At 37.6% G+C, this 25,008-nt stretch overlaps 1 protein-coding gene across 2 annotated transcripts in view; it reads left to right on the forward strand.

Annotated features, from left to right (window-relative positions):
• The window catches only part of ctnna1 (catenin (cadherin-associated protein), alpha 1), a 229,827-nt gene that overhangs the window by 138,564 nt on the left and 66,255 nt on the right, over positions 1-25,008 (forward strand). For both annotated transcript variants that reach the window (XM_051934138.1, XM_051934139.1), the window contains exons 12-13: positions 2,887-3,087; positions 9,422-9,573. In XM_051934138.1, the coding sequence (XP_051790098.1) occupies positions 2,887-3,087; positions 9,422-9,573 (353 nt within the window). The remainder of the gene's footprint in view (positions 1-2,886; positions 3,088-9,421; positions 9,574-25,008) is intronic.

Consider the following 25,008-nt stretch of genomic DNA (forward strand, 5'->3'; position numbering starts at 1 on the left):
TAAACAAAAGCTGACAACTCACAAAGCACATCTGAGCAAGTCGCTTCATCCGCCTGTGCTCCATTTGGATAAACAAAAGAAATGTAACCAATTGTATCTGAAATGTTGTAAGTTGCTTTGGATAAAAGCGTCCACCAAATGAACAAGAATGAATTAGAAGTTTAGGTCAAAAGAGGATGGATGACTTGCAAACATTTGTGAACCGATGTGAAGGCTGTACTTGCTTCATGGTACATAGGGCTTTTATGTCAAGTTGCAGTTAACTTTAAATGCAGATACAGAGCTGTGTTCAATCTTGGGTGTTTTTTGTAAGGAAGGATGATTGCATATGAACATCCTATAACTGTGGCTGAAACAATAATCTGGATTTAATTGATTAGTATTAATAAACATTATAATGAAGGGCAATATGTGCAATACTTTAAAAAAATTTTCTATTCATAATGAAATGTGTGATTGGATTAAATGAGGGTACTTTGGCATGCAGCCCACCCATTAGTTTCTACAAAAAATATGAATTGGCCTGTAGCAGTAGTGAACTTTGGCAAATGTATAGGGCTTTTACTGGGTTTTGGTAGTTTTTAATATTTTCGTTTTTTTTATTACTTTAAACTATATGGGTGCATGTTATTTAAATAGTAGTGCAAAATATGTAGAAACGTTTGAAGAGTGCTACAGTCGGGTAAATCCATGGATTTTATAAATATTCTGAAAGCAAAACATTAATTTGATCCTTACCAGTATCATGTACCCTATATCAAAGAGTACTTGTAGACACTAGATGGCTTGAGCCAAAACCCTAGTATATTTGTGAATACAGTGGAACCTCGGTTCATGACCATAATTCGTTCCAAAACTCTGGTTGTAAACCGATTTGGTCGTGAACCGAAGCAGATTTCCCTCATTGGATTGTATGTAAATACAATTAATCCGTTCCAGACCACACGAACTGTATGTAAATATATTTTTTTTTTAGTTTGTTTTTAAGCACAAATATAGTTAAATAAACCATAGAATGCACACCGTAATAGTAAACTAAATGTAAAAACATTGAATAACACTGAAAACCTTGAACAACAGAGAAAACTAACACTGCAGTAGTTCGCGCTATAGCGCTACCAACCGCTGGCTAAAAACTTTTTTGAGTTTTAAGCATAGGGAAAAAAAATGAACATTTGAAAAAAATCCGTAATTTAATAAACCACCAAGAAAAGTAACATTGCGACAATGCACGCTACGAACAGATTGCTGTAAACAGAAGTGAAAACAAAATCAAGCCCAGTGCATTCTTTAACTGCCTTCCTACCTTGTGTCCAGCTCTCTCCCTCGTGCTGCCTGTGTGCGCGCCTCTCTCTCTCTCTCTCTCTCTCTCTCCCCCCCAAACAAAATCAAGCCCAGTGCATTCTTTAACTGCCTTCCTACCTTGTGTCCAGCTCTCTCCCTCGTGCTGCCTGTGTGCGCGCCTCTCTTTCTCTCTCCCCCCCCCCCCCACCCCCCCCCTTGTGCATTTCCATTTTGTGCAGAGAGAGAGAGACTGAACATATACAAAACCGAAAGGGAAACTGGCTTGTTCGTATGCCAAGTGTGTGGTCATGAACCGACATGTACCAAGACGTTCGTGAACCGAGGTTCCACTACTTTTTTAATAGGAACTTTTTGATTCTGAATTTTTATTCAGATAACAGCTCAACATTAATCTTTTGTTGATCATAGGACTTGCTTTTACTATGAAGAAATTCCCAAAAAGTTATTAATTTCCATTGATGCCACAAACTGCGCCTTTTCCTGTTTAGCCATTTAGTATCACAGAGGCCTTTCTATGACTGGACAAAAGCTTAGAAATAGTGCAGTGGCACCTATTGCCACAAAAGTACACTTGATAAGAGAAACAGAATAGTGGGGAGTTAATAATAGGTCATAATTGTTATAATATTAATATACAGATGACTATCACAATTCAATATATGCATAGCTAATCAAGTCTAATCACAATGTAGTACACTATAAAGGAGTGAGCATTCAGCCTGGATTTAAAAGCTGAAACTGAAAGAGCATCTCTTTCAAGTAGGAAAAACGTTCATCAACGTTAGGTCCCTCTAGCTAAAAGCTGAACTGCTGGCATCTAGATTGTAATAAGTTACTCGTGTTTGCAAGTAATGTTTTCATATAGTTAATCTGGGCCTTTACCATTTAAGGATTTATATGTAAAACAATTTTTTGGGAGTTCTGTGGTAGTACTTTCTAGTTCTTGTAATGATTCTTGAAGCATCATATTGAATTAACTGATTGCTGCATTGATAATTTTGAACGCATTGCATATAGGAAAAAGTGCAGATTTCTCAGTATTTCATGTTTAGAAATAGTCTTAATTTTCCAGTATTTTTCAACTGGGGGGAACAATTTTAGATAGTCTTGTGATATTTTTTTTATATAAACATACTTGTGTCAAATAACACAAGTTGTGTGCTGACTTTTTTTTTTTTGGTATTCCAGAATTTGTCCAGAAGTTATTGAATTTTGAGCTATTTATGTATGCAGTGTGTGTGCTGCTTTACTCAAGTCTTGGAATAGTTTAAAGTAGTTTTCTAGTGAAAAGCCCTGCAATTTTTTCAGTATCTAACATGTTTTCTATACATTTTTAGTCAAATATTAAATGTTTAATTTGGTGCGTTTTTGCATTGTACCTTCTAAAGTTTTTAGTCATGAAGTCCTTAATAGGTCACTTGGAGGACAAGTGATAAGCTGCTGTTACATTTTTGATTAATTTCATGCATACAATTTACTTTTCTATCAATTTGAACCTTTTGCACTTTGTGTGTGTGTGATGGTATTTCTGAAATGCACAAGCATGGATGACAAATCATTGTATTCATTTTGTTTAAACAGAGAATCACATCTTGGAGGATGTCAATAAGTGTGTAATTGCACTTCAAGAGAAAGATGTTGATGGGCTAGATCGTACAGCAGGAGCAATCCGAGGGCGAGCAGCAAGGGTTCTTCAAGTTGTCACTTCTGAAATGGACAATTACGAGCCTGGTGTCTACACAGAAAAGGTTTTGGAAGCCACCAAAATGCTTACTGAAAAAGGTAACACTGTTTTGGCAACTGGTTTGTTTTTATTAGATATATAAATCTAAATGCATTTTTACTGGTGCCTGGTGAAATTAAGTAGAACTGATAAATTAAAACTTGTATATTCTAAAGCTAGTATTTAAGCTATTCAATATGAAGTATGATTGTATGTTGCAGGCATACATTTGATTCATGTTACTGTTCTTAATGCAAAATTATGCCAAATTCATTTTTTCAACTACTTTGTAGCTAAATACTATGTATTTATGAATGATTACCTCTTAAGAATTTTTTCCTCTGTTTTCATTTAATAAGATATTTTATGGTATAAAGTCTGTTAGCAATTCAAAAATTTAGATTTGGTACAGAAAAGCTACTGCTCAAATTTACTCATGCATATTTAAAGGATATGTTTGGTGTTTTTCATGTCAACTTATTTTTTCACAATCATTAATTTGCGGCATAAAATTGTGGTCTGAAGCCTTTTTTTATAAATTTAAAAAATTCCATAAGTTCTTGCAGTTTACAATGGGAATAAAGGTTACATGAGTCTATAGCTGAAAGAAAAAGTCCTAAACTTACTGAATGTCAGTTTGTCCAAGCCAAAAATGTTATTGAGTATTGAATACAGCCACACAGCCTGTAATGCAAATGATCAGAATTTTATACCCCAAAGCATTATGGAGTGCTGATATATATGTATATATGTGTGTGTGTATATATATATATATATATATATAGATATAGATATAGATATAGATGATAGATATAGATATAGATATATATATATTAGATATATATATTAGATATATATATATATATATATATATATATATATATATATATATATATATATATATATATACATATATATATATATATACATATACAGGTACTCGTCGACATACGACCTATGCAAGTTATGACTGTTCGACTTTACGACGCGTTTGACTGTTTCCCCTGCCAGCTGTTGGCAGCGCCAGTTTCCCGCACTCTCAAGTCTCGCTATGCAGCAGTAAAAATATACGCAGCAGTGTTGCCCCACGTGTGTTTGTGTCTTGTTGTTTTGGCAATTTTCGATAATAATATAACCCTAACATATAACCCTATAATATTAACACTAATAGCAGCTTTCTACTCAAAACGGCAAATTTGAGAAGCTGCCAGCATCAAACCCAGAAGCTCTTGATTGGGCAGTTCTTAGGATTGCACTACGCAAGCAGTCGCATCAACTGCTTACCGCAACCTGCTTTCTTTTTTCTTCTTGAATAAAAGCGCACTTGTTCTGTTATACTTGTACTTGTGAAAGTGTTTATTTGATATTTGGACTTCAGGCTTCACACCAGTCATTCTCAGTCACACACACCACTCACATCCACATCCACAGTTATCCCAGTCTCGTTCGTGCACAAGTTTTATATACAATCATCACATTCAAATGTTAACAGTTCCCACACACAACTGCTGACTCCCAATCAAGAGCTTCTGGGTTCGATGCTAGCAGCTTCTCGAGTTTACCGCTTTGAGTAGAGAGCTGCTGTTATTGTTAATATTATACAATAAAAACATACATTTGATTTACGTCTGTAACAACCATTGTAAATTTATAGTGCTTGTCAAAGTTAGCGTTCACGCTCGCCCCGATCTGACACTGCTCTTTTCAAATAAAGACGCGCTATAACAGAGGTGAACTCAGATCAGAGAAAACAGAAGCCCTCCCCGCAAGAAATGTCGACTCACAGTGTATGAATGGCGTATGGAAGAAGTGTGTTAAGCGTTATGTAAATACTTTTGCTGGATTTAACAGTGAACAAGAACTTGATGAGATTCGTGAAGAAATAGTGAAACTGTCAAAAGACCTTTCATTGGAATGTGAAATGGAAGATGTCGAGGAGTTGCTAGACCGGGAATCAGGTGAACTTATGAATGAAGAGCTGATAGAATTGGAAGAAGAAAGAGTGGCGGAAGAAGAAACAAGAGAATTGGAGTAAGACGAAGAGGAGGAGGTGCCACAAAGAATGTTCACCACAAAGGGATTGTCAGAAGATTTATCTACTGAATAAACTCCTCGCTCATTTTGAAAAAATGGACCCAAATATTGAACGATTTGCGAGGATTGAACGGATGGCACGCAACACATTTCGTCCTTATTGCGAAATTTATGAAGAGAAAAAAAAAACAAACAATTCAGACGAAGCTCACTATGTTTATGAAAAGAGCAACTCCTCCCATCACCCCGTCCGCAGCCTCGCCTGATCTGATGAAGGCGATATCGACAACCCGCAGCCAAGCACCAGTGGTGCCAGGAATTAAATGTACAGTACAGTATTTCTTGTTTTGTACGTTTTCCACATATTAAACAAATTGTACTGTAGTATGCTGTGTTTGTCTTAGAAAGTAAGAAAATGTTGATAAAATATTACTTTAAGATGATTACAATATTATTACCCAGTCTAATATTCTTACCTTAAATTAACATAGGCCGACTTACGTCCAGATCGACTTACAACCAGTCAGTCGGAACCAATCGCGGTCGTAAGTCGACAAGTACCTGTATATATATATATATATATATATATATATATATATATATATATATATATATATAGTGTGTGTATAGATATATATAGATAGATACAGTAATTCCTCCTCCATCGCGGGGGTTGCGTTCCAGAGCCACCCGCGAAATAGGAAAATCCGCGAAGTAGAAACCATATGTTTATATGGTTATTTTTAGAATGTCATGCTTGGGTCACAGATTTGCGCAGAAACACAGGAGGTTGTAGAGAGACAGGAACGTTATTCAAACACTGCAAACAAACATTTGTCTCTTTTTCAAAAGTTTAAACTGTGCTCCATGACAAGACAGGGATGACAGTTCTGTCTCACAATTAAAAGAATGCAAACATATCTTCCTTTTCAAAGGAGTGCAAAGCAAGCAGTCAAAAAAAAATATCAATAGGGCTTTTTGGCTTTTAAGTATGCGAAGCACCGCCGGTACAAAGCTGTTGAAGGCGGCAGCTCACACCCCCTCTGTCAGGAGCAGGAAGAGATAGAGAGAGAGCCACAGAAAAACAAAGTCAAAAATCAATACGTGCCCTTTGAGCTTTTAAGTATGCGAAGCACTGTGCAGCATGTCCTTCAGGAAGCAGCTGCACACAGCCCCCCTGCTCACACCCCCCTACGTCAGCGCAAGAGAGAGAGAGAAAGTAAGTTGGGTAGCTTCTCAGCCATCTGCCAATAGCGTCCCTTGTATGAAATAAACTGGGCAAACCAACTGAGGAAGCATGTACCAGAAATTAAAAGACCCATTGTCCGCAGAAACCCGCGAAGCAGCAAAAAATCTGCGATATATATTTAAATATGCTTACATATAAAATCCGCGATGGAGTGAAGCCGCGAAGCGCGATATAGCGAGGGATCACTGTATATTATAATGTGTATATATATGTACAGTATATAATAAAAAATAAAATCCTAAACGGACCATATTATAAGTAAATAATTTGAACAAAAGCGAACGCAGCAAATTCACTGCAAATAACTCTTTGATGAAATTCACTGATCAACTCTATGCGTATATTATGTTGGTGTGGATGTTACAGGGTTTTGTGCTCCTTGGAATTTCGTTAAATATAATTCTAAATGCACTGCTCAGATAAAAATTAAGGGAACACTTAATCATCACTGTCTTAGCACTAAGTCAGTTAAGCTTCAGGGATATCAGTCTGACCAGTTAGGAAGCATAAGCAATTATGTATCAACTTCACCTGCTTTGGTGCTAATGAAAATGACAACAGGTGCACTGGAGAGGCATCAACAAAACAACCCCCAAAAAGGTAATGGTTTTTCAGGTGGTGACCACAGACAATTGCTCTGTCCTTAATCATCCTGACTGATTCTTCTCTAGTTTTACATTTTGCTAGTGTCCTTGTCACAACTGGTGGTATGAGGCGGTACTTGCAGCCGATTCAGGTTGCACAGGTAGTCCAGCTCCTTCAGGATTGGCACGTCCATACATGCTGTTTTAAGGAGGTTTGCTGTGTCTCCAGGCACAGTCTTGTAAGTATGGAGGAGATACCTGGAGATGGACTGTTACACATGGAGAGCTGGACAGGGATGTAGAAAGGCATCATCCCAGCAGCAGGACTGGTATATGTTCCTTTGTGTGGTTAGGAGCACTGCCAGAGCCCTACAAAATAACCATCATCTGGTTACTGGGGTGCATGTTTCTGATCAAACTATCAGAAAGAGACTCTTGAGGGGTGGCATGAGGGCCAGATGTTCTCTAGTGGGACCTGTGCTCAAAGTCCATTACAATGCAGCTCAATTGGCATTCATCACAGAATACCACAATTGGCAGCTTTGCCTTTGATGCCATGTTCTCCTCACAGATAAGAGCAGGTTCACACTGAACACATGCGACAGATGTGAAATTCTGGAGCCATTGTACTGAAAGTTATGCAGCCTGCAACATCATCCAGCCTGACTGGTTTGGTGGTAGGTCACTGATAGGCGTATCCTTAAAGGGTCGCGCAGACCTCCATGTGCTAGGAAATGATACCCTGACTGCAGTTTACTTACTGGTATGAAATCTTCAGAATCATTGTCAGACCTTACACTGGTGCAGTGGACCCTGGGATCTTCCTACTGCAATGCCCGGCCTCATTTGCCCATAGTGTATAGGCAGTTCTTGGATGACAAAGGCATTGATGCCATTGACTGGCCCACACATTTCCCCAGACCTGAATCCAATTGAGAATCTCTGGGATGTTGTGTCTGTGCATCTGACATTGTCAGGAGTGCATACAAGCATATGGGGTGCCATACACACTACTGACTAGCATTATAACTTGCAGTGAAGAAATTCACACCAGTTGGATCTGCCTGTAATTTCGGTTATTGACTGACTTTTTTCGGTGTGATGTTGAATCAGCTGTCGATCGGTTGGTGATTTTGTTTTCCGTTGACCGTTGCATCATTTTACTCTCCGTGAAGTACACGGTATTACTCGGTAAAGATTTTCCACTTAAACATTTTGAGATTCAATGGGCTGTTTATGTATATAATTATGCAATGCACAAATTCAGAACTGTAATGTACCTACTTCGACATTTGTCTCTGCTATAGACTTTTAGTTTATGCACAATTAAAAATTTCTTTTCCTTGTGCTCAAGGTTGACAAGAGTTCCCCACAAGAAAATACCTTTGATTGAAGAGCGATTTTTTTTTCCCCAATGAATGAAAGTTTTCTTGGGTGTAGTTAAGTGTCATTTGTTAGATGTTGGGGATGGGATTGAGGTCCCCATATGCTGCAGTGTGGCATCATCATGTGATTTAGTGACATTAGATCAAAGAGTGGTCCTCATGAAAGTTTGCACAGCCATTGACATGCAATCAAAGGGCTTCTCACATTAAAATGCGAGCGATTACACAAAGTTGAAACTGAAAGAGCAATGCTTGGAAAACTGACGTAGGGACAGCATGCAAGCAGACAGCATCTGGATATGGTAAGTGAACCTGTTACTTCAGTATTATACTAAGCAGTACTTGTAGTACAAGCATAGTATCGAATCCTTCAGCAAATGCTTCGGATGGAGTCAAAACTGTAACTGAAGGTCTTCATATTCCCTATCACTAGCATTATTTGACTTTTCTAGGTTTTCCTCAACTGTTTTTTGGGAAGATAACATTTCCATGGTTGAAGCTCCAAGTCTTACTGCACATCAACCAAACAATCCGCATGCAGTCTCACACAAGCTTGTGTTTAGCAGTGGGTTGAAATGTGTAAGGATGAGCTGTGTCTTGAACAATGTGTTACCTATCTTTTATGCATGGATGTGATGCGTCTGATTGGTCATTTGCACTACTATTCATCATTGAAAGGTCTGATATTCAGCTGTTCTATGATTATGAGTCTCTTCACAGTATGTGGTGTGACATAGGTTGGATCTTTGATAAAAGCAAATAAATTCGCTCTGCTGGTGGAACTCTAATTTCCTCCACATATGTGTCTGCAAATCTCAGACAACATAGAAACTTGAGATTTATTTTATTATATAACATGATTGTGAAGAAACAATTTTAGTACTTTTCAATTTTATCTTTAAATTGTTTTTGTATTTGCTAAGTGCAAGTAACCATTTCACTGTACCCCTTACAATTTATAACAATGACCACCTATAAGCCTGTAATGCATTACTTTTGTAAATTGGTGCAGTTGCAAGCTAGCTAGATACCACCCTTCAGAACACATTCTCAAGTACATACTTGAGGCTAATGAAAAAAGTGTGTTTCTACCTTTCAGCATTTTATTATTTCATTTATTAATCTTTTTTTTCCTCTGTAGTTATGCCTCTCTTTACTGAGCAAGTTGAAAAAGCAGTCGAGTCTCTCAGTGCAAACCCATCAATGCCAGTGGAAGAAAATGAATTCATTGATGCCTCTCGTCTAGTTTATGATGGAGTTCGTGACATCAGAAAGGCTGTCCTCATGATCCGGGTATGTCATTCTTTACTCACTATTTTTACTTGACTGAAAGACAACAGTTATTTAGTAAGAAATATTGCTATCACTAAAAGTCTGTGTAAACAAAGTACACTGTATTTGTGCTGTTTACCAGTCTATACAGTGGCACATCCAACAGAGAAACTCTAAACCATGTTTAGATTTCAGAGCTTTTAGGTTTCTGATCTGTAACAAAATCTGAAATAAATATCCGTGAAACTAACTGCATTCAGCTTAATTAAGACTCTCTTCAGTATATGTACAGGAAACATCTTTTTTAGGTTTTTCATCCTATTGCGTATGATGTTTTGGCTAATACTTTGAAAATTTTCTGCTTGAGATTTGCAGATGTTTGTCATTTTACTATTGTTGTCTGAGAAATGTTGATCTCCTTGCTTAGCCATGATTATACTGTACAGGCGCATCTCGATAAATTAGAATATCATCAGTTAATTTATTTCAGTAATTCAATTCAAAAAGTGAAACTCGTATAGATTCATTACGCACAGAGTGATACATTACAAGTGTTCATTTTATTTTGCTGATTATGGCTCATAGCTAATGAAAACCAAAGAGATATTCAGTATCTCACAATTAGAATATTGTGAAAAACTTCAATATTGTAGACTCATGGTGTTGCACTCCACTCAGCTAATTAACCCAAAACACCTGCAAAGGTGTCCTTAGCCTTTAAATGATCTCTCGATCTGGTTCATTAGGCCACACAAGGAGGTTAAGCCACAAAAGGCAATTGCTAAAGAAGCTGGCAGTTCAGAGTTCTGTATATCCAAGCATCTTAATGGAAAGTTGAGTGGAAGGAAAAAATGTGACAGAAAAAGGTGCACAAGCAAAAGGGATAACCGTATTCTTGAAAGGATTGTGAAGCATAGTCCATTCAAGAATTTGGGGGAGATTCACTAAGGAGTGGACTGCGGCTGGAGTCCATGCTTCAAGAGCCACCACACACAGATGTATCTGGGACATGGGCTACAACTGTCGCATTCCTTGTGTAAAGCCAGTCCTGAACCAGAGATAATGTCAGAAGCATCTTACCTGGGCTGAGGAGAAAATGGACTGGACTGTTGCTCAGTGGTCAAAAGTCCTTTTTTCAGATGAAAGTAAATCTTGCATTTCATTTGGAAGTCAAGGTCCCAGAGTCTGGAGGCATAGAATCCAAGTTGCTTCGGGTCCAGTGTGAAGTTTCCAGTCAGTGGTGATTTGGGGAGGCATGTCATCTGCTATAGCATTTGTAAACAATTGTCATATACTGTACAAAGATAACAAAAAACACAAAACCTATAACTTTTTTTAACACATTTCTTAATTCAAATTCTATGCAATATTGCAGAGAGTTATCAGAAATAAATAAAACCAGTTCCAAAATTCTACTGAGAAACCTTCAAGTTGTGTGACTGAAACACTGATCTGTCCACAGTATCAGGCTCCAGAGTAGCACGGTTACATGTTAAAGTAACATGTAGCTGACACCACCAGGCTCCATACTAGATCAATTTCACGTTGCAGATTATGAAACAACTTGGATGTCAAGCTGCCTTTAGCGGTGAACAATTTCTGACATGCTTAAAAGACTGCAATCTGCAAACTAACATCAGTCTTTTCAAAACCAAACCACTTTCACATGATTGAGGATTGTCCTTATCTTGCAGTTAAATCTAACAATGTAGATTGTGAGGCTTTCTATCCCCTGGCACTGTTTGCTTACTCAGTTTTGGGCAGCTACTCTAGCATCACTTATGCTGTGCTACCTGTGCATGCACGCACAGTAGTCTGTCCTGTTAGGTTACAGTGAATGCATGGACTCTCGGAGTGTGTTTCATTTTTTTTTTTGCAAAGTGAGTGACATACTCGATAATTTCAGCTCATACATCATGTTCCAAGGACTTCCTATTTTAAATGCACAGCATTATTTGGAGTGACAGTAAAAAGGTGCATGTTCTTGGGTAGCAGTCATAGCACTGGCCTAAACACTATGCTCAATTTTTTTTTTTTTTTTTTTTTTTTTTATATAAATAACATCTTGCTTGTGGCAGTTGATGTGCATTGTTAGAGAGCAAGTAAGCCACTTTTACTCATTGCGCTACAGCAAAATTCTCATTTTAAAAAATTGGCAAATATTTACAGATCTAGGCACCTAGGAGGTACAACATTCATTTATATAGCACATTTTTATACAAAAAAGTAGCTCAAAGTGCTTTACATAATGAAGACAAGAAAAATAAAAGACGAAAATAAGAAATTAAAATAAGAACATTAGTTAAAACACTAGAATTACCAGAGCCTACGAAAAAACTCGTAGATCCGGCCCACCTTAAATCGCTTCTTAAAACCTTTCTCACCTCTCCGCCAGCGTCTTTTGTCATCTAAATGTACTGATAAAGACAAGCTGCCAGCAGCCGGCTATTCCACCCCCCAACGACTTAGAACGTAAACAAGCTTTTCCCAGCTAATGCCTTGATTGATTATCTGGGAGTGAAGTGGAGTTTTAGAGTAGAAATAATAAGATTGTTATTTGGAACACATGCATTTCATATGTGTTGCATTTCTACAGTAATCTGTGTAAACACATTGTTAAAACAGAAACGGTTTACAATATTCTAGTAGCAAATGACAAAATGTAGGCATAAACTATATAATGTATGAAGCCTGAAGTCCAAATATCAAAGAAACACTTTCACAAAAGGTACAAAAAAAAGCCACCGCCAAAAAAACCCGCCTTAGTGTGAGACATTGACATGACTTAACTATCACTGCTTCCGTGGCGTAACAGTATCAGTCGCTGACTGGGAATCAGAAGGTCATGAGTTCGATCCTGGTCAACTCCCATTTGAGAAGTGTGCTTATTTTCACTATTTTAGAATAAAATGGTACATTTGATTTCAGTCTGTAACAGCCGGTGTAATTTATGATATTTGTAAAGGTTAGGTTTATTTTTTTAAAATTCACTTTTCATTGTCTCAGTCGCGTTCAGGATCCATCCCTACCGCCCCCCACCTGACACTGCTGTTTTTACATAAAGACGCGCTATAGTTCTGCAGTGTATCATGATACATACGACCACGTGTTTTTTTCCCAGGTATTGCCAGTCCCCACGTGTTGCTGTATGCTGTTTCTTTTGTACTCCAGGACATGCAGAGGAAAGCATAGTAAAGAGCAGTAACTTCAGCGCTATATGTGAAAACAGCAGTGTCAGATGGGGAGATGCATAAAGACGCGCTAAAGCTCTGCAGTGTACTTGTGACTGCATTGTCGTACCAATGCTTGCGAACTGAAGTGTCTGCGTGCACTTTTCGTGGCATTATACGTGTATTTTTTGAGCATGCCCATGTAGCTCAAACACAGGAACATATGTTGATGTAAAAGTATAACAACACAAGTGCACTTTTATTCAAGACTATAACTGAAGAAAAAAGAAAGCAAGTTACAGTAGGTGGAATGCTAAGAACTGCTGATTTCCATTCTGTGCTATATAACTGTTAACATTTGAATCTGATGATTGCATATAGCGCTGTCTGATTTAGTGTGCGCAAGAACATGCAGGTGGCCAGTTGCTGAGTGCTACAACGCACATTTTAAAAAAAGAAAGAGACAAATATATGTGACGTCTTGAAGAAATCATTTTATGACGCGAATAGTACCAATCAGAAAACATCATCGAAGTAATGCAATATTATTTGAAAACGAACAGCGTCAGGTTGGGTGTGAAGTTATACTGGCACTGTTTGAGTCAGATCAGAAGCTGAATAAGCTGAAAAAGCTCCTGTTCTGACTCAGTAAAAAAGCATGAATTAATCAACAGAAATAACCGCGATTGACATTTTAAAGTTAACGATTTACAGTGCATACCAATTTATAAATTCAATGTCCGTTTGAGGAAAAAAAAAACACTTTCTTCAAAGCTGGGAATTGAACTCGTGTCTCTGTGGCACAGTAAGGCAGTGGTGCTCCAAGTCAGCAAACCGTCCTTATAACTTATTTTTTCAAGATCCATAACACACAGACAGACAGAGCACTGCGTAATACAGAGACAGACAGGCAGAGATATACAAATAAACAGGGAAGGCACATGTACTGAAAGAAAAAAAAATCAACATGTGCATTGTTTCTGCAACACTGAATGAGCTCACCCGCTCTAACATCACCCCTCCCCTGATCTGACTCTCTAAGTAACAGCGCAAGTACAGACACAAATCAAGTGCATGTGTGTACTGTATAATATTAACAATAAGAGCAGCTTACTACTGAAAACGGCAAATATAGGAGTGAGTGGGGATCGAACCAGGACTCTTGATTACACTTGGTTTGCGTCTGTACTTGCGCTGTTACTTAGAGAGCCAGATCGGGTATATCTCTGCCTGTCTGTCTCTGTATTACGCAGTGCTCTGTCTGTCTGTGTGTTATGGATCTTGAAAAAAATAAGTTATAAGGACAGTTGTTCTTGTTAATTGCAGTCTCAATTGTTAAAAAAATATTTTAAAAGGAGCATCCCACATGAAAATATAACGATCTCATTAACTGACAGTGCATACCAATTTACAAATTTTATGTCCGTTTGAGGTTAAAAAGAAAAAAAAGAAATAACACTTTATCCCCAGCGGGGAATTGAACTCATGTTTGTGAGGCAGAGAAAAGCCACTCGGTCTGAGAGGGAAATCTTAGCGCGCTACGCCACGGAAGCTGTTATATGGTGTGTGAAGCTTTTGTGGAAGTGTTTATTTGATCTTAGGAACTCGGGCTTTACAAATTCTATAGTTTATGCCTACATTTTGTAACATTTATTACTAAAATATGAAAAAGTTTCTGTTTTAGCAATGTGTTTACACAGATTACTGTAGAAACGGATTACGCATGAAATGCTTGTATTCCAAATAGCGATCTATTATTTCTATTCTAAAACTCCAGCAGTTCAGTCACTCCCAGGTAATCAAACAAGGCATGAGCTGGGAAAACTTAGTGAACGTTCTGCGACGGTGGGGGATGGAATAGCCGGCTGTTCGCTGCTCCTCTTAATCGGCACATTTAGAAGACAAAAGAGAGGTGAGAACGGTTTTAAGGTGGGCCGGATCTACGAGGTTTTTCGTAGACTCTGGTAATTCTAGTGTTAACAAAGAAAAAGAGTAAGGTCCAATGGCCAGTGAGGACAGAAAAAAAAAAAAAAAAAACACCAGACGGCTGGAGAAAAAAATAAAATCTGCAGGGGTTCCAGGCCACGAGACCGCCCAGTCCTCTCTGGGCATTCTACCTAACATAAATTAAATAGTCCTCTTTGTATTTAGGGTTCTTGAAAGACTTGATAGGATTAGGGCAAAGTGTGCTTGGTACCTAAGGTAACAAAGCATAATGTGGAGTCCTATGGATTAAGAGTGAGCAAAATTCCTGTTTGATGAGAAACAACTTCAGAGAAACGTGCTTTAAAAAAACCTTTGTTTAAATTAATCTTGCATGTAAACTACAAAATGATAAATCATTCTAACCTAAATCCTTTGAAAATGATGTTCAAATTGCCATTTATTATCATCTTTTTTTGTTAGTGATAGAATTTTTTCTAAGCATTTAGGGGGCTCTGCCCCCTGCTCGCTTCACTCACCAACCCCTGGGTTTGGTTAACTGGATATACAATTTAGAGAGATTATTTTCATAGGAATAGTTACAAATTCATTATTTTCACATTTACTTTAAAACTTCAGTAAAAACAATATTTGGAATTTTCTTCAAGATCGCATTAAATTTTGATGCAGTGTTTGGACTTCCATCGTGACACCACAGTGTGTAACTGCCCGAAAGTGAATATCGTTTCTTTCTCTGTGATAAGTGTGTTCGTGACGATTATCTCTTCGGCAATAATCAGGAAAGCTAGCCTTAGTCATATCTGTTGATTGAAGGAACGCTTTAGGAAATTTTTGTAAACACTTTTTCTTTTGAGTCTCAACATACTGAATCTTTTAAATGTGGTCTGTGAAACATGTGTTTAATGACTTTGTTCCATAATTCAGGATAGGTTTCTCTGTTTGGAATTTCAGCACAGACAAACCGATCTACATCATCCGCAGATAATTTATAAATGTATGTGAGGTAAACCCCGTTTTTGAAATTCTATCGTGTAAATGTATGCTTGAGTTCTTTCAGTAAAACTAAGACTTTCTGATAAAACATTATCTCAAAAAGTCGGAATATCCAGAGCCGATGTAGCCAGTGGCATTGTTCTCAAGAATTGACGGATTTCTGGCCACTGTGGATAGCACGTCATTGTAATAAATAAATCTGGCCGAATGATAGTTCAGGATATTACTATTGCATCATGATATAACTGTTGCAATGCTTTTGAACTACCTTGATATGATGGTAATATTACTGTTTTACCTGTTTTGACTTTGTCTGAACTATTAATACTTGAATTTTGAACGTGATTAATGAGACCTTGCATATGTTCCATTCTAAGTTTTCCTTATTCAGTTTAATAAAGAGACAATTAGCTTCTAATTTTAGATACACAATAGTAATGTAATGTTGCGATAGATGTTGAGATGACAGAAGTGGGTTAAATACATTTATAACGTATCAGTAATTTTGAGCCGAGATATTGTGTGGGATGTTTTTTTCTGAATTTGTGTGTTTTCCTGTTTTGCCATCAAGGAAAAATAGATAGAAATGACAAATCCGTCCTTTGCTTTTGGATATACACAAATATCTACTCTTTGATATCTCCGTCTTTCGAAACCATTACCGCTGACAATTCGTCACATGTTGGTTTATTATAATTGTGACCATGATCTTTCGGATTCATATAGAAATCCAAAAAAATTTTTGTCCGTGTTTTGCAGATAAATTTTGTGTAAGTACAATACTTTTGAACGTATGGATTTGTATCCATTATTGGCTGTATAATTTCTTATACGTCTGATCGTTTAACTCTTTCGCTACTATGTTGCATCGCTTCTCCTTTATCATAAATATAACCCTGACCGAATTATGGTTTCTTCAAAATTAAACTTGTCATAGCTTTAATTGTTGCGGGACCACAGATTCTCATAGCGTGTGGTCCATTATTATTGTGTAAATCTGCGTTTTGAGCATTGAATGATGCAAACAGATTATTGTAGACTGATATTTTGCCTGTAGTGTGTGTGGATTTCACTTTCACCAAACCACAAATCTTTTAGTTCTTGTGGATATGCCTCTTCATTGGGAAGAAACGTTACTTTTCCTTGATGGCAACACAAATTAGACGATCTTCTACAAGTCTCTGACTTGAACTTTAAAGCCTTGGGTGATATGTCAGAAGTATGTAGACAATATCTACATACTTCTGACATATCACCTAAGTTCATATATTCGATCTCTATTCGCTGTTCCATTATTTCACAGAGTAATTTCCATTTGTTAGTGCTAATGCAATCTTTACTATCAATTTTTTTTATACTTTTTAATTTTTACTACTTTCATAATCTGTAACTTGCTCTGCATTTTTGAACGTCTTTACAACGTTCTACTTTGTCTTCTACTCTGTGTTTTATTTCTGACCTTACTTGTACCTGCTAGGTTTTCAGTTCCACCTGTTCTGGGATGATTATTACTTTCCTCTCTTCAGAATTTGCACTTAGATTATTGTTCTTTTTTCTGCAGTCTTTTCTCTACAATGCTTTTAGATCTCTTTTCAACATGCTGCTCTTTCTTCTTCGTTTAGTCGTTGACTTGTCATCTAAAACGAATAAAATTATTGTCCTTTAAAATTATAAGTGCTGAGAGCACAGGAAATGTCTGACAAAAGCATTCACACGACTGAGAGGTTAGATGACCGTGGTCTTGTTTGAAAATTGTTGCAAGTAGGGTGTGACTTGAAAGAATCTAATGGCAAAAGTCACTGTCTCGCAGGACTTGCTTCCAAAGGTTGTAAGTAGTAATAATTCTTTGCATTTATATAGCGCTTTTCTCACTACTTGAAGCGCTCAGCAATTGCAGGTTAAGGACCTTGCTGAAGGGCCCAACAGAGCAGGGTCCCTTTTGGCATTTACGGGATTCGAACCGGAAACCTTCCGATTGGCGTGACTTGAAAGAATCCCATGTTAAGTCTTCGTCTCACAGGACTTCATTCCAAAAATTCATGTCTCGTCCCAAGATTTTTTTTATTATAATAGATATCTAATGTTGCTGAATTCTTAGTTTTACTATCGGTTTATTGTGGTGTTCATTGCATTTTAAAACATTAAAAGCTATATTGTTTATTAAAAAACCACAAGAATGAATAATATCCAGTTTAAATTACATGATTCATCTCCATTGCCGCCTTTTTGTCAGAGAGACAAAAGGAAAAGGTACAATAATTAAAAACTGAAATGTGTGTAACCTACAAGAAAAAATATATTTCAAGACTTTGGATCAACACCTGTCCTCGCTTACTTGTGTAAAGCTTTTGAGCCACCAGCTCAATTGAGGAATAGTACCTTGTCATTTTTGATACAAGTCATAACAGTATATATAATATACATTGTATTTTTTCAATTAGTAAAATATTAAAAATGTGAAATGTTCTGTAATTGAGGATATATACTAATAAAATGGAAACACTAATAAAATTTGTCAAGTCTGGTCTGGTACTCATGAGGAGTATAAGCCAATGGGATTATCCATAGTGTGTCTGTTCTTGAAAATCTGCTGAAGGAGAAAGTTCGGGTTGCCCCTATCAAATAGTTCAAGGATAGCACAGACCCCTAGACATTTCCTGACGACAGATGGCAAATACTAATTTTATATACAGAGTTGAAACTATATGTTGCAAAGACAACTTACCACAGCAAATGTCTGACCATTGTGAAAACTGTTTGCATCAGTTTTTTTTACATAGACCAGCCAAAAAAAAAATTGTCCAAAGTCATATCAGTGACAGTAAATGTTTTAGCATCCCAAGCTAATTTGAGACAGAATATATAAAAAAAATCAAATGATTCGTAACATCAACCACCAGTCAGTTCTTTTAAATGACCCTGACATGAATGTCCAGTCGTATGGTGCAATCTGACTTCCTAATGAGGACAAACTAATCAGCAGGAATGACATTGGAGCATTGCACCAGTCACAGTAGCTGCTGCTTCCTTGATCGCTAAATGTGCAATGTGTTTGCATATAAATGTATATTCTAGGAATTCTGATGTATGTTCTTGTATATAATTTTCAATCGCTGCTTAATGTGCTTCATACTCCTAATGGATACTTGTTTCATGTATGATGAGGACAAAGGGATAAATATATATAATTATCCAATGCAAAAATTCAGAATTGTAATGTACTTTGGCATTGCTCTACTGTAGATTGCCTTGCAGACTCACTCTTACTTTCTTTATAGCAGACATGTATATTTTTTAATTTAATTTTTTTTTGGTATTATAGATTAACTACTTCTTGATCAAGTGTTCAAAAGACCACCATTATTTATTACATATTCTTAATTTCAAAAGTGTGCACATAGTTGTGGATTGCAAAAATCTGTAACGAATTGGACCCAATGTTCTGAAAAGTGCCAGATGCTACCGTTCACCTTCCTAACTCTAAGGCAACTAGTAAAAGGCTAATATTACTCCCTGATGCACTCTGCTGTATTTCCACTTTTTGAGATAACCAGCTCTAAATGGTTTAGTAAATAATAATAATATATAAAAAAAAATATGGCATATGCAAAAATACCGTTGTAAGGCAATTTTAGTAAGCAGAAATATACAAAAAGAAAGACATGAAAGACAGCAATGATCCCCCCTCAAAATATACAGTAATCCTCTTTACGTGTAAATGGAAATATATACAGAAGAAAACACACCCCTAGCCCCTTCCAAAGTCCAACAACAACAACATTTGTTTATATAGCACATTTTCATACAAAAAGTAGCTCAAAGTGCTTTACATAATGAAGAAAAGAAAAATAAAAGAAAAAATAAATTAAAATAAGGCAACATTAGTTAACATAGAAAAGGAGTAAGGTCCAATGGCCAGGGTGGACAGAAAAAACAAAAAAAAAAAAAAACTCCAGAAAGCTGGAGAAAAAAATAAAATCTGTAGGGGTTCCAGGCCACGTGACTGCCAAGTCCCCTCTGGGCACACACACTAGTCTAAAGTTCAAGTTGACTGTTTTTAACAGGTAAATGATTTATAGATGCCAGCCAACCCAAAAGTTGAAGTCTTAAATACAAAATGATTTCAGTCAGTACTGCGCTATTTATTTAAAAAAAAAAAAAAAAAAAACTTCAAGTTCGATGAAGTCCATTCGTTGTAACAGAATGCAGGATTCACGTTCCTGGAGACTAATGCTGACCTCCACCTATCTAGACGGGTCTTTTGAATCTGCAGAACCTTTTTTTCATAGCCAATGCAGTTGCTGATGAGATTTTTTTTTTTTTTACCCCCCACCCAATAGCAGCTCCTCCTCCTCCTTCTAATTTATGCAGATTCCCTTTTAAAACCTAGAAGTTCCACTTTCAGGGGTGCCACACTGTCCATCACTTGAATATTCCTATGTATGGGCTGTGTTAGTGCCCGTACAGGCAGACCACACAGGTCATGAAAAAACACATGACATTTTCTATATGGTGGTGCTACAAAGCACTAGGCATTTGTGGAACTGATTGAACCCCGATTGGGGAAAAAGGGGCTTACTCCACAAGGTCTGAATTTCATAAGCAGACTTTGGAATACTCGCTGGTTACTGTAGCAGAAACGTTGACAAAGCTAATAGACGGAAAGTAGCATTTTGATTTTGGTATCTGCTAACAAATTTATTTTTCTATTGTATGTTAATTTGGAGTAAATATAAAGTCAGAAGCAAGATATGTTAGTATCCATATTACTAACCGAGAATGCTAAACCGGATGATGAACGCAGGCACATCCGGCAATGGGCCGTAGCTGCAAAAAGACGTACTGCGCAGGCGCAAAAAGAGTCCGCGAGAGTCGGCTGAGGAGCCGAGAAAGGCGGACAAAAGAGGGCGAGAGAGGCGGACAAGACCACAGAAAAAAGGAGTGAGCACAGGAAAAATGGAGAAATGAGGAAACGCAGGCAAAGCACGAAACACATTGCACACGAAACTAGACCCAAAAAAAAAAAAAAAAAAGAGGGTCGCGCACAACAGCAAGGCACCCCCCCCCCTACAGGCACCGGACGGGACACACACCAAGAGGGGGATTCAACAAGCCCATGGAACACAAAAAAAAGAACACAAAACCACCCCACAGACCCTACAAGCAAGGGATGGGACACACACAAAGAGGGGGATTCAACAAGACACAGGAACACAAAAAGAAAGAAGACGCTCGCACGACAACAATCCTCAACATCCCCCCCCCCACACACACACATCCATAAGAAGTGACACCCAAAGCCACATATTCTAAAGTGAACATCAACACCTTCACACTAGACAGCATAGGTGTCAGCATTGGTGGATCTCCTTACAATAAAGCACTATTAACCGTTCAACTGCAGAAAAGGAAACATATTAACAGTGACCGCGATCCTCCTTATTACTTATCCATATTTCGCATGCTGAGAAAGAAACAAGTCATGAATACACGGTCACGGGTACAAAACGAAAAGGAAAGGATAACAGGAACAAACACACGAACACGAAAGAAACAACAAAATAGACGGCTATGCAGCATAGGTGGATCTCATTACAATAAGGCACTATTAACCGTTCAACCGCAGAAAAGGCTCCATATTAACTGAGTGCAATACTCCTTATTACTTATCCATATTTCTAAAAGAAAAAATGACTCGACTCCAAAAACGCAAAGCTCAACTAAAGCTTCTAACTAACGATGTACCTAAAAGTAAAAACTTTATGAACTGCATTAGATCCTACAATAGTTCATTTAATATGCACAAATCTACATCCTAGGTCCACATGACGCAAACTATCAATCAAAGTGCTGCATCGCAACAGGCACGGATTCAAAACGAAACACCTCCCGTCTCAGACATACGTTAATGGCAGCGAAGGCTACAACGGGCTTCTCACACAGCACAGGCAAATCGATTACAGCTCCAAAACAACACGTCCCAAATACTACACATGCAACAACGCGCCTCTCAAACGGCACAAGCAAAACATACACCAGGAAAATTCATTCGGATTAATGAATGTCATTTGCAATCACTGTCATTCAGTTCACTTCCCTGAAGAAACAACTGGCAATACAAGTAATACATTTACACGTTGTTGTCAAAAGGGTCAAATTAGACTGCCTTCTTTACATTCATATACTGAATATCTACAGAAGCTTATAACTGATGATGTACCTGAAAGTGAAATCTTTATCAACTACATTAGATCCTACAAATCGGAATCCACTATGAACATTAACGGTGGCACTGCACGTGACATCCGTCTTAAAAAAAATGTTGTTTATTGATGAATGTTCAATGGCATGAACAAACGTTTATGAATAATAATATTCGATTTGGAGGAAAGGTACTTTTATGAGGAGGAGATTTTAGACAGTGATTAGCTATTCTTCCAGATGCCATGCACTCAGCTATTGTTCAGTGCACCTTAAAATACGCAGACAATTGGCATTGCTTTCAAAAGATACAGTTAGTAAAAAAGATACGATGTCCAGAACCAGATCATAACAATTGCTTATTACAACTGAGAGATGGTACACTCACCAATACAGATGGACTTCAGCCACATATTATTACAATTCCTCAAGCCTTTATCTGCGACGACTTAGTTACAGACAGATTTGGAACAGCAATCTCATTAGACTAAATGCCCCTTTTAACACAACGCACTATATTATGTCCAAAAAATATTAATGTGGAAAACATAAATACCCAAGTCATTCCATTACTTCCTGGAAAGACACAACTCTTTCTAAGCTCTGACAAACTTGACTCTGATCACAACAATAACCATCTTAAATGACCTTACAAGTTCTGAGCTGGAACTACCTTTTACACTTAAACGGCGTGTACAAAGAAATTTTCAAATAAACCTTTACACTGTGCCACACACTTTATTGTTTGCTTTCTATTTGCATCATCTACACCGTCACACTATTCTATATCTCATTCATACATCACGCTCTTTGTCATTCCCAACACCAGGGGTTGGCGAGCGAAGCGAGCAGGGGGCGGAGCCCCCTAGTTGTTTATAATCAAGGAGCCCTTCACGTGTATGGGGTTTTGTATGTCTTTTCACCTAAATTTACAGGTTGATTACTGGGCTTTTTCTAGTCTTGTCAATATGTCATTAAACCAGCTATTTACAAATTGGTTACTGGGATATTGTCATTGTGGTACAGGAGGTACTGTGTTTTTAGGCATTTTTAAATGGTCCAGTGTAGCTTTGAATTTCACTTTACTCAGTACTTGGGTTTGGAGCTGAAACAACTGTTCATTTTAGACTTAAAGTTTTACTTATAAACCTGGATCATGACAACCAGCACTTTAAGATACACCTGCACTAAGGGAAAACTGCCTCCGTGTGTCTCCCGCTGTCTAAATCCCCTTGAAATATATTTTCATAGCTAAGCAGAGTTTTATTTATTAACACACAGAGCTTCACAAAACTATAGTACATAAACATTCTGAATTTAGTTTTCAAAGGAAGAAGGCTTGCAGCAGTTGCCATGTGACGCATTGGTCACCATGACAACACCATTGTAGAGTGCACATGTGCATGCATATTTTAGAATGCAGACACTGTTATTTGTTAATTGGTGGTATCTCAATATGCCACATTCACCAAATTTAGTAGTGCTAAATTTATTCTTTTTATTTCCATAATAGCAGGCCATTTATTGTTGGTACATTCACATGCCTATCTGTACTAGAAGAAACTTTTAAGAGTGGATACTTGTGGTGGATACTAGCATTGCAAATGCTTGGTTGAGTTCAAAAGATAAATTGTTAATAAAGTCCATTAGCATATGGATTCATTTGAAAATGCTTTTAATCCAATGCAAACTGCTTGACATTTCTGCAGAAAAAAAATCAATGAAGTATTGTTGTTTATTTTCATTAATCACACTGTTAACTGTGTATGGTGTGTTGTACCTGCTGGGGGAGTAATGAGTTTTGTGTGATTATTTTTATTAACTGAAACAGGAGTTTTCAGGGTAACTGATGGTAAAGTGTTCCATATTTAGCAAAGAGCATTTCTTCTAAGCAAAAAGTGTTCTGAAATATGTAAACTTGATGTACCAGATTTTGGGTGGTACACTCGGATTATGATATGCTCTTTACATAGGCTACAGCAGCATCATCCCACATACAGATAAAACATGGCCCAATTTCTTGGTGTCCTATGACTTAATTCCCTTGATGTTTGTTTAATGGTCTTATTTTCCCTTAAGTCAGCAGCACACTGCACACTTTCTAATTGAAGGGAAAGATGGGCTTACCAGCTGTAGTTGCTGGAGCTCTTTGCCTTGCTTCTTGTCTGACTACATGAATAGGACTCTCAGGGGGAAAAAGAGGTTACATGACTCCGTGCAGACTTCTGCACAGGTTCGCATTTCCAAACCTTCATGAGCTCAATAACATGCTTTATAACCAACCACATGATTCATGTATGTAGCTGCAATTTCACTCCTTGTTTTTTCCAGTGCTGTTGTGATACAATAAACATTAGACCTCAGACAGACTAGTCTCTTCTGTTTGTGTGTTATAATACCTCTTTGTATGTATTATTTCCAGGTGAGCAGTTATTGGTTGTCAACTCTTGCACATACATTATCCTGCACCTATGACTTAAGACTAATCAAACTTTTTTTTGGTTTAGTCATGTCGAATTGCAGACAGGTCTGACCGAGTTGGTAGGGCTCTTGAATTACATGATGGTTGGTTCCCGGTTGGTTGTTTGGTTCCCCTGCATGTAGGCCCTCCAAACTGCAGGGAAAAACCTGGGGGTTGGTGGCAGAATTGGCACTCCAGCCACCATAAAAAACCTTACACTGTTCCACTCCATCTGAACTAGTGTGGTGCTGAGGTGTTACCCATTACATGGCTGCACTCGGGTCCTAATCTGGGATCCTGATTTGATTTGTCATGTGGTGGTGGATGCGGCAATGCGTTGTATCAGCATGTACTCCTAACCTCCTCTCTGGTTCCCAGAGTGTTTCACTACTGCTCTTGACTTGCAAGTAAGGTTAGGTAAATTTAAGTAAGCAAACCAAAAATCCCTGGAAAAGTTGTGTAGTGTGATGGGGGATCTGGATGTGTGTGAAAAGTGAGTGTGACTGAACCATGGAGTCAAAATAAGGACTGAGTTGTATACATTTCCTTGTAGTCCAGGCCCAAATGTTTCGGTATTCGGTGGTGGTTATTACCTTTGTATAGTGGCATAGAGTTTTAGTTGTATTTTGGAAACCTTGTCATCTTGAGCTTTCTGAATATTAATAGATGAGGAAGAATAAAATTAAT

Source organism: Erpetoichthys calabaricus, chromosome 11, assembly GCF_900747795.2.
Source record: "Erpetoichthys calabaricus chromosome 11, fErpCal1.3, whole genome shotgun sequence".
Lineage (NCBI taxonomy): Eukaryota > Metazoa > Chordata > Cladistia > Polypteriformes > Polypteridae > Erpetoichthys > Erpetoichthys calabaricus.